This window comes from Cladophialophora psammophila (genome assembly GCF_000585535.1).
Source record: "Cladophialophora psammophila CBS 110553 chromosome Unknown aczJe-supercont1.9, whole genome shotgun sequence".
NCBI lineage: Eukaryota > Fungi > Ascomycota > Eurotiomycetes > Chaetothyriales > Herpotrichiellaceae > Cladophialophora > Cladophialophora psammophila.
This window is the reverse complement of record NW_006912930.1, coordinates 1,335,557-1,345,461: the sequence shown is the minus strand read 5'-3', so window position 1 is coordinate 1,345,461 and position 9,905 is coordinate 1,335,557. Positions and strand designations below refer to the sequence as shown.

Below are 9,905 nucleotides of genomic sequence, written 5' to 3'. Positions count from 1 at the left end.
GAGAGAAAAGGCTTCAAATAACCGAGTCGATGCCAAGTTGCAGCCGTGCCAAGAGGTCTCCGATATTGCCTAATCGGGTTAGTCCAACACTAGAAAGCTGTCTACGTCCTGCAGATTGCGTCGGTGTAATATCGTAAGTCGTACATTCTGAGCAGATGGTCCTTAATGAGAAGGCGTTGTTTGATGTATGGAGAAGAGCAAAAGAGTCGCTCAGCCCTGTCCAGCCTTGCGGAGGTTTTATGGCAAGGTGCCAACGGTGCCTCCGCTATCGGAGCGGAGAAATTGCCGGACTGCGCCGCCTTGTTCTCCACGGTGGGGGTTTTGGGGGGTTGAAGCCGGCAGCATACAAACAAACTGTATAATTTAACCAAGGATAACAATCACTCAAGGTTGCGGAGAACCTTTTCGCCCTTCTTATTTTCTTTCTTACCTTTCGTTTCTCTTGATATTCGGGGCTGCTGTATTCCTAGAGACGGTCGTTGTTCTAGAAATATAGCCTTCAATTCGTTTCTCCTACCGTGTAGCCACCGGCCCATATCCCGTCGTATGACGCCGCGGCTAAGGTCAATATTAGTTTGATCTCCAAGCCTTCTAGAACAGTTTAAGAAGAGGGTTCATAGGAACCGAGAAATACTAAAGGACAAGGACATAGACAGGTGGTCGAGATCTCCACGTGTTCCCAAGTCAAGTTATTGGAGGAGAGGAATCACAAAAGCTTCTAGTGCATAGCAATAGAGGATTCGACTTCAATCCAAAGACTACTATACTATACCGAACCACGACCAAGAGTCAATTCTCGCACCAGCTATCAGTCATGGCCGCTCCAGTCCTCGAATCCAGCAGTGCAACTCCGTCCAGCACCTCTCCACAGACCTTCCGCATCCTCGTCCTCCCCGGTGACCATGTCGGTCCCGAAGTCATGGACGAAGCATTGCGCGTTCTGGACACGGTCGAAATAGCCTCTCAAGGCCGGCTCAAATTCGAATTCAACCATCAGATCTGCGGCGGATGCAGTATCGACAAGCACGGCACGCCGATTACTGATGAGGTCCTGAGGATCGCAAAGGAGGAGAGTGATGCCGTGTTGTTCGGGAGTGTGGGCGGGCCGGAGTGGTAAGGGTTGTTTCTTCTTTCTTTTCTCCCTTCTCCCTTCTCCCTTCTCCTTTACCAAAGACATTTGGCACGTTTGTCCTGTCTTGCTCCTTGTTTTTCTTGGACCGTACCTTACAATGGCGTCAAGGGGCACAACCTACCCAAACCCCGAGTCTGGCTTGCTCCGCCTTCGCCAACACCTTGACGCATTCGCCAATATCCGCCCGTGCACATTCTACTCTCGCTCCCTGATCCCGCTTTCCCCTCTAAAACCTTCCATCGCCGAGGGCACGAATTTCATCCTCCTCCGGGAGAACTGTGGCGGCGCCTATTTCGGTCCCAAAGTCGAAGAAGCCGACTTCGCCAGCGACTCGTGGGCCTACGGACGCTCCGAAATTGAACGCTGCGCACGGGTTGCCGCCGCCCTGGCCACAACCATGGGAAAGGATGGCAAAGGCACCGGGAACTGCCCGGAGGGACCCGCGACCGTGTGGTCCAGCGACAAAGCCAATGTGCTTGCATCGGGCCGGTTGTGGAGGAAAGTCACGTCCGAGATCTTCGCCAAGGAGTTCCCTCATATCGAGCTTAAACATCAATTAGCCGACAGCCTGTCAATGCTGATGGTGAAAAACCCAAAGATGTTCAACGGCGTCATCCACACGGACAACACGTTTGGTGACATGTTGTCTGACCAAGCAGGTGGCGTTGTCGGCACGCTGGGAGTGTTGCCCAGTGCTAGTCTTTCTGGTATTCCAGATGGCAAGACTCGATGTAACGGGATTTACGAGCCCGTGCACGGTTCTGCTCCAGATATCGCGGGGAAGGGCATAGTAAACCCAGTCGCCCAGATCCTGTCAGCGGCAATGATGTTGCGCTATTCGTTCAACCTGGCAGCCGAGGCCGCCGCCATCGAAGCCGCAGTGGAAAAGGTGCTTGATGGCAAGGACATTGGCGGTCTCCAGATCCGAAGCGGCGATTTGGGTGGAACCGCAAAGACGAAGGAGATCGGCGATGCAGTGTGTTCGGTCCTCGAAGAGGTCTTGATGGGCAATGCCAGTAGTGTCCACAAGAAGTGAATGGAGATGCGGTGCTCGAGGCAAGCACAGCGACGGGGCAGACAACCACAATTGCGACATATGAAAAGGACAACAAGAAGCATGAGGAGGAATTGGAGAAAGAAGGTGTTCCTACGGGCCCAAGGGAGTCATTGGCTTTGTGAGCTTTAAGCTCTCCACAAAATAGGACTTGTCTAGTCACAACCTCATATTCGGACGAAGCTTCCCACGAGAGCGAACCGATTTGTGTTCTGTCCGGCTTTCAAGCTTTCCATTTTACCTGGCACTATCTTGGACAATATGAGACCACCTCGCTGAATCATTTTCCTGTGCCCTGTGGCCCTTAACGAGCACCGCCTTCGGGGTCAGAGATAAATCCAAACTTTCCTTTGTCTGCAGATTGGTTGGTAGTAAGTCACGAGGAGTCTAGACACGTCAGCTGGTGAATGAAGTACTAAATTCAATATCAACCCCTTATAAACGGACCTTGGACAGCCCGATATGGGCGGTAATGCTCGCACCTCTGAACGTCGTCTCGCGATATCCGTGATACCCGGGACTCGCTCCCCTTATTGGTCAGCCTTGTCCTCAGGCCTAGTCACGGTGAACGCTTTCGCGAAGAAGGATCTAAAAACAAGGAGTATTTGGTCTAGAGAGCGAAAGAAAGGCGTAGAAAGGAAAGGAACGTTCATTTTTCCTCCTTGCGCCATTGAGAATTGTATTTCATCGTCTGTCCAATGAAATTGCTTCACGACTCCCCGTCCCGTTTTTGTCAACTTGATCAACCAAGATCATCGACAGCAACAATATAACGGCGGTGACACTCGCGGAAAGCAGCTTGACCGTCTCAGAATTCTCGTAAAGTCTCTTCGTGCCCATTTTTGGCGAACTCCCATAAAGAATAGTCGGCATTCTGCAGATTGCCCGCTGCCCAGCCGGGTGAGAATCCGATACAACCATTAACCCCCCTGCAATGAACCTGTGTTGGCTCAATCTTTTCCCGTCCTGATCCGACGTCGGTGGCACTTGGACCTCAGGAACTTGAGGTAGAAGGACATGATTAAGTTTCAGGCAGTCCTCCAGCCTAGAGGCCCCACCATGCTGGATTTGACCGTGAAATTGTAGCGACAGCGAAGTGCTACCCAGCGATTTACCTAGTAGGTACATTTTTAAGTGTAAAAGTTTCGACAACTCTACTGTACGTTGACTCAATCACGAAGTTCTTGCCACCGTTGCCATACAGATAGCCCAGATGACTCACAAGAAGCGACTGGAACTGTGACTGCCTAAACTAATGCAATAGTGGCACGATGCTCAAACGCGCGCTCATTCCTGGACTCCCCTGGATCAGAGCACTCGAACGGATGGCCGAGCCGTGGTCTAACTGCGAGGCATACATGGTGACTTCTTTCAGACACCTACGCGGCCGATATCACGATGTACCAAAAGGTCATCATGGCATCTCTGTGGCTCACTTCTAGACAACAGTGATGTAAGGCTGATTCATCAACGGGAGCCTTCCTCACTAACAATATTATCTACTTGTGCACGCCTTCTTCATTGCCAACAGCCACAACGATACCATGTCTCGCGGCGTCAATTATCTGCCTGTGGGAAAGAAATTTGAGAAGTCTGTCAGGGCTATCCGGTATAGTGAGCAGAAGACTCCAGATTTGATCGGTACAAAAGCATAATTACTCATGGCCAAAGCTGGGCCGGCATGGAGGAGCAGAAAGGTGGAAATTGAACCGATTGCAGCAGTCCGTTGATACTAGCCATCCTGGCATCAACCATACGATGTACCCATTCAACCCTCAGGTGAATAGCGACGTGGAAAGTTCTGTGCGGTACTGCATAAAGAAGAGATCCTCTTTCTTGGTGCGGATTCAACTGAGAATATTGGGCCACCCAAGCTTTTGCATCCTCTGAGTCCATTCTGAGACCCGACAAAGCATCTGTGCGTCAACGACTTTCCGACAGATATCACCTACCACCTTTCTCTTGGAAATGCCTACACCTGAGTTCGAATGCTTATTTTGGCTGTTGCGATGGACATGATGATGCCCCCGACGCTGTCAGAATCCATAGTATGTGTGGCGGACCAGATCGATGCAGCCCGAGGAGTGGAAGCTGGCTAATAATTTGACCCTCTCCAAGATCCCTGGTCCCGATTTCTGGTCAAGACTCACCAGTCCGAGGGAGCAATCAACACCTATTCCTGGGGGAATCTGTCCTTTACCAGCTGGAAACCTTGACCAGGGCGAAATTTCTTACTCTGCACTGATACCTCTTGTTTCGGACGCGAGTGGGTCAAGAATCCGCACTGATCAGGGACATTAACACACGGACTTGCGATTCTTGCCGGCCCCACGCCGTCGTGATTGATGCCATCCTGGATATCTACAACGGCTCGGTATGCGCTGTTCGTGACATGATACGCCCCATGGAGTCGGTGAGTGAGGAAGCCGCTCCAAAAGACGAAGGTAAATATATTATTTTCCATTCTTTGCTGATACCCACGGCGCTGGCCAGCATGGAGAACCAATTGCCGACCCTCAGCCAGCTTATCCGAAGCTACACCACATTACAAGGCCGGCGATACACTGGGTGGAAACACTGCAGGCCGGGGTGAATACGACCAAGGGCATTACAGACAAGTACCAACACATTATCCCCCAAGAACAAGAACCCCCGGCGAGGGTCGACTGTTCGGCTCAGCAGCCCGGCAAAAGACTAGAGACGGCAGCTGCAAATACTCCAGAAGCTGTAGCTGCGCGCACAATCAATCCAACAGGGACAGACTACAGAATGAGATCCCTTTGGTCTGCGCTGCCCACTCCCTCCCTCCCTCCCCTCCCTCCCTCCCTCCAAGCAGGCTTGTGGCGACCAACGCACTTTTCGTTCCTCAATTTATAGTATTTTTGGTATGGTTTCCTTCGATCAAGGGTGATGGACCGTGTCGAGAACGTCCTGGATCTACTGGGTGGGTCATCGCTGGCCCGTTGACCATCCTTATGGTTCAGCTGTGGAACATTTTCTGGCGTCGTTATTTCTCAAAAGTGAAAACGGTCGTAGGGTAAGCGGCTTTCATGCTGATGAAGATGGGAGTTGATTGGTAGAAGATGGATTCAACAATAATTGGCCAAAGATGTTTACGTACCAAGGTAGATCCGGCAAGGTAGATAGTGAGACGGTATTTACCCTTGGCACATTGCCGACCGCCGTTATACGGTTTCTGATAGAAACAGCACCAACAAGACTTCAGCTTTTTGAGGCTGTGCCTTGTAACATTCCGCATCAGACCAGCCACTAACCAGCTGAACATGGGGTCGCAATATGACCGACGATTAGCTTGCACCAATGCTGCTTCGCTTGTGATGTTGCCAAGCGCTTTGTACTCAACCCAATCAATCTGACTGAATAAAAAGATGAGGGAGGTCGGAATTTGGCGTGTTACATTTCCTCTTCGCGAATTCGACAATTTCCAAAATGCCCTTTCCCCTCCCATGGGGCATCTTCCGTGCAGCCATAAGTAGAGAAGAGTAGCATTGACTTCGATTTGCAAATACAGGGGTGTAAATGACTTGAAGTTGCACCAGAAAGACTTTCAGAAACAGGAAACGCAGGAAACCCTTGACCGAGGGTGTCGGGGAGAAGGACCGAGAGGAGGAAGACAGAAAGACACAACGGGGGAAAAACAGGTCATTTCTGGCCATCCTTTATTGGTGGCGGACTGCCCGACATGGCAAACCTGGGTGTCCTCGAGCTGCTTGGGTCATTACTCATCATATGTGTGTGTCGCATTCGCCGATCAGCCACGGAGATATCTGGACCGCAACGCCATGCCAACCTCAGAATTGATCTATCACCACATTAGTGTCCGTTGTAAATAGTCTTTGCAGAATGTCCAAGACTCACCAAGCGTCATACTCATGCTCACATCTGTACTCTCGACCATTTGCGTGAATTCATCAAAGCTAATCCTTCCGTCACCGTCCTTATCGGCCTCCATGATTGTCTTGTCCACAATCTGCTGGAGTTGTTGGTCCTTCAGATTCGAGCCAACCATCATCTTGAGCACAATGAACAACTCTCCGTTGGAAATGTACCCGTCCCGATCGATGTCGTAGACCTTGAATGCGAATTTCAGTTTTTCTTCTTTATTGCCCTTGGATGAGAAGGCAGAAAGGCCTAGCACGAATTCCTGGAAGTCAACGTCGCCCCCGCCATCTTCGTCGAAGATCGCAATCATTCTTGTAAGGATATTAGCCAAGGGAGGAGGGAGGGGGGCACAGGCCGCTATACCTCGTCGCTAAGGGGTTGGAAGAAACTTGAGGTAACGAGAGGAACTCTTCGCGTTCAATAGTACCGCTATTGTCCTAGTACGGTCCCGCATGTCAACAACCGCCCGACAATGTACCCTGGAGAGCCTTACCTTGTCTAGCTTCATGAATCGTTTTCGTAGTCTGTCGACCTCATCACGATCGACTATTGGAGACGCACTCGTTAGCACGTGCGGAGTTGCTTTCTTCGCCGCAACGGTCACAAGCCGCGTCGGTTTCAATTGAAGGCTGCAACGTACAATTTGAGAAGGAGACAATGTTGTCGAGGATCTGGGAGCCTGTGACTTGCTGCCGTCTTCGAGCATCGTAGAGGGCGGCATTGTTGGGCTCCGCGACCGTCGAGGCTGGGGCCCCAAATGCTGGCGTAGCCATGGCGGGCAATTGAGGGGGTGTTGACAGTCACAGTTGGAGATAGGGGTTAGTTGTCGAGGAATATTTCGTGGGAGTGAGCGGAAGTATAGCCTCGCTGTCGAAGGCGCAGTTCAGAAGTGTGAGATGTGAACGTGAGAAGGGGAAATTGAAAGCTGAAAAAGAGCACAAGACGAGTTTCAAGCCGTTGATCCTTCTGCAGGGCAGCCGCACTGGCAAGGGAAGTCTTGTTGGAACGTAAACGGTGCCCGATTCACCCAATCGGGTGGAGAGCCTGGTGTCACGTGTATACTAACTTATATAGGTTAGTGTTTCCAGCCACATGTGGCGGAGGCTGTTTGTGGCTGCTTGCTGGCTCGGTGGAATGGACGTCACATCGGGGATTTTGTAGTAGCACCGAGAGTAGGAGTTGGGCGCCGGGTGATGCTGCCTGCGCTGCAACGCTGTCACTGCAGGTGCCTAAACAATTTGGTGGTGCTGCACGAGGTAATGGGACTGGCCCCCCGAAGGCCCCTATGAGTGCCCAAAGTTACTAGCTTCCAGGCCGCCTAGGTACCACTCAAGCACTTCCCGCAACTCGCCCCCCCTTTCTCTTCCTAACTGGTGTGTCCTGGCTGCCCAGTGCCAGTTGATCCCCCCCATCACCCGTCACGCAGCCCCTTGGGTTTTCACCGTCCTTTTCCCACTGTTCACCTGCACCTGCACCCACCACAACTCCAGCACCCTCCTGCCATCACAGCCCATCGGCCATCGTCGTCCTAATTTTATCCTTTTCATCATTTTGAAAAAGGATTCATAGTCAGCGTGCATCAAACTACAAGTGATGCGAATTTGAGGAATTTTCGAGCCTGTTTTGTTACTCTTTTTGAGGGTAGTCTTACACGCTGTTGTGGTGCGGGAGTCACGGTGCGGCTGCACTCCTCGCTCTGCTCCATGAGGGAGTCAGTCACCACTTTGAAAATTCCTCATGTCCACCCGCGGCCGCGCCACCCGCCCAAAGAAACTCAACTCCAAGCAAAATGTCCAGATTTTTCGCGAGGATCAGGTTGATCCTCCTTCCGACTACGAGACCCAGCGTGCTGCCATAGAAACTGGGGTTGAGAAAGCCGAAGAATCAGTACGTGTCTCCTCATCCTCTTCACCTCTGCCTCAACCGTGCTTCTTGTCGCTGTGTCCTTTTCTTGCCCGCTTAGTCATCATCCACATCTTGGCACAACACTCACAGATTCGCAGGAATACCATCTTCAACAGGCCATCAAGGCATCCGAGATTGCCAAAGCAGATGCAAAAATCAAAGATGCTTACATTCCCACTCCACCTACTATCGCCAGTGATGTCCAGTATGACGTCCTCTACCCAAAAGGGTTTCAACAGCCCGCCACCTATATCCGCTCCTCCGCCACAGTCGAAGACTGTGCAGGAGTCGCGTATTGCATGGACGAAGACGATGAGCTCGCTTTGAAGTTGATCAACGGAAAATTGCCTGCTGGACAGGAACCGTGCAGCGAGGATCAATTTGAAGTCGTCATGAATTTTTTGGAGGAGACCGCCCAGGCAAAACAACCTTTTGCTGCCGTCGATAGTCCCCCCGTCTTACCTTTAGAAGAACTCGTGGAACAGGTCGATGACACCACCCCTCCTTTTGTCCGCAGCCTCTCCAGGTTCATATATGAATATTGGAAAACACGGCGGACCGCAACTGCTAATCGCCCATTGGCTCCTCGCCTTAAATTCGAGACTGGGCAGGAATCCGACGACAGCGATCCATATGTATGTTTTAGACGACGCGAGTTGCGCCAGATCCGAAAGACCAGGAATCGTGATGCACAGAGCGCCGAGAAGCTGCGGAAACTCCGTATGGAGCTAGAGACTGCGAGAAGCATGCTTCTGATGGTGAAGAGAAGAGAACAGCTTCGCAAGGAAACCCTCGAGATCGATAGACTGGTCTTCGAGCAGCGGCAATCTCTCCGCGACACAAAGAGAAAATTGGGCATGAAGGGCGACGACGACCTTCTCATCAACCAAAAGGTAAAGCAACCCTTTCCCAGAAGAGTAGACTCGAACTCACCTCTTTCTCAGAAGCAGAAGGTGCCACCAGGCATGACACCCAACCAAGCCGCTCTCGCTCAGCAACTCAGGATGCCCATGGCTCCTGGACCAGGTCGCGAACTGCTTACGCTGGAAGATGTTACCGCGGCTCGAGAACGTGAAATCCAAAGGGAGATCCAAATAAATGTCGAGAAACACATCAGATGGAACGAGGGGTTTGTCGACAAGACCATGGCACCACTTACCCCTGATCTTGAAGATGACTATCCTTCGCCCAGTGAACATTTCCGTGAGGCGATGGCTGCGACTGAATACCTGCCAACACCGCCAGCTAGTATCTCGGATGAAGAGTCGCAGGAATTGCCAAATGGAACTGACGTGGTGATGAAAGATGTATCTCGACCATCGACACCGTTTCGGTATGCCAGTCCAGCGGATGAAGAATCCGTCGGACATATGCCTTCCTTCAGACGGAGAATAGGTCGTGGTGGGCGTATCATAATTGATCGAAGGCTCCCTCGGATGCGGCGAGATTCCTCAACTGATGATTGGTCGAAAGATGATCCGTTTAAATTCGACTCGGACGACGAAGACTTCCCTGACGCTGATCCCACTTTGCCCGACTTAACCTTTGCTCGCATGTCCCAGCGGGCGTATCTCATCGGTGGCAGCCGACCGGCAGATGCGCAACTGATAGCAGCGAGGAGATCACAGTTCGATGCCGCCGGCCCAAGTCACTCTTCTTCAGCAGGGCAGCACGCACAACCAACACCTGCACCTTCTTGAATTGTCATGATTATTTTGGATAACATGCTTCCCTTTTTCTGTCTCAGAGAGTACAATTCACAGCGCTCTCTCCTCAAAGTTCGGATGAATCCGGGCTCTTGTTAGGGTCTCAATGACAACAGAGTTGCCCTCTTTTGCGGCATTGTACGATGATGGATCAAGTTTGGGAGAGCTCATTTGCTTTCTGGCCGCGGAGTCAATGCGGTAGAGC

At 51.5% G+C, this 9,905-nt stretch overlaps 3 protein-coding genes across 3 annotated transcripts; 2 read left to right on the top strand and 1 right to left on the bottom strand.

Moving 5' to 3' along the window:
- Positions 1 to 814: 814 nt before the first annotated feature.
- Positions 815 to 2,168, top strand: A1O5_06668 (3-isopropylmalate dehydrogenase; the record flags this gene model as incomplete). The annotated part of the gene is made up of 2 exons (XM_007747260.1): positions 815 to 1,113; positions 1,241 to 2,168. The coding sequence occupies 2 exons, from the start codon at positions 815 to 817 to the stop codon at positions 2,166 to 2,168; spliced, it is 1,227 nt and encodes a 408-aa protein (XP_007745450.1).
- Positions 2,169 to 5,998: 3,830 nt separating this feature from the next.
- A1O5_06667 (calcineurin subunit B) lies at positions 5,999 to 6,862 on the bottom strand (the record flags this gene model as incomplete). The annotated part of the gene is made up of 5 exons (XM_007747259.1): positions 5,999 to 6,009; positions 6,066 to 6,400; positions 6,453 to 6,526; positions 6,583 to 6,635; positions 6,730 to 6,862. 5 exons carry the CDS (start codon positions 6,860 to 6,862, stop codon positions 5,999 to 6,001), a joined length of 606 nt encoding a protein of 201 aa, XP_007745449.1.
- Positions 6,863 to 7,826: 964 nt separating this feature from the next.
- Positions 7,827 to 9,694, top strand: A1O5_06666 (uncharacterized protein; the record flags this gene model as incomplete). Its single annotated transcript, XM_007747258.1, has 2 exons — positions 7,827 to 7,976; positions 8,093 to 9,694. 2 exons carry the CDS (start codon positions 7,827 to 7,829, stop codon positions 9,692 to 9,694), a joined length of 1,752 nt encoding a protein of 583 aa, XP_007745448.1.
- Positions 9,695 to 9,905: the final 211 nt, after the last annotated feature.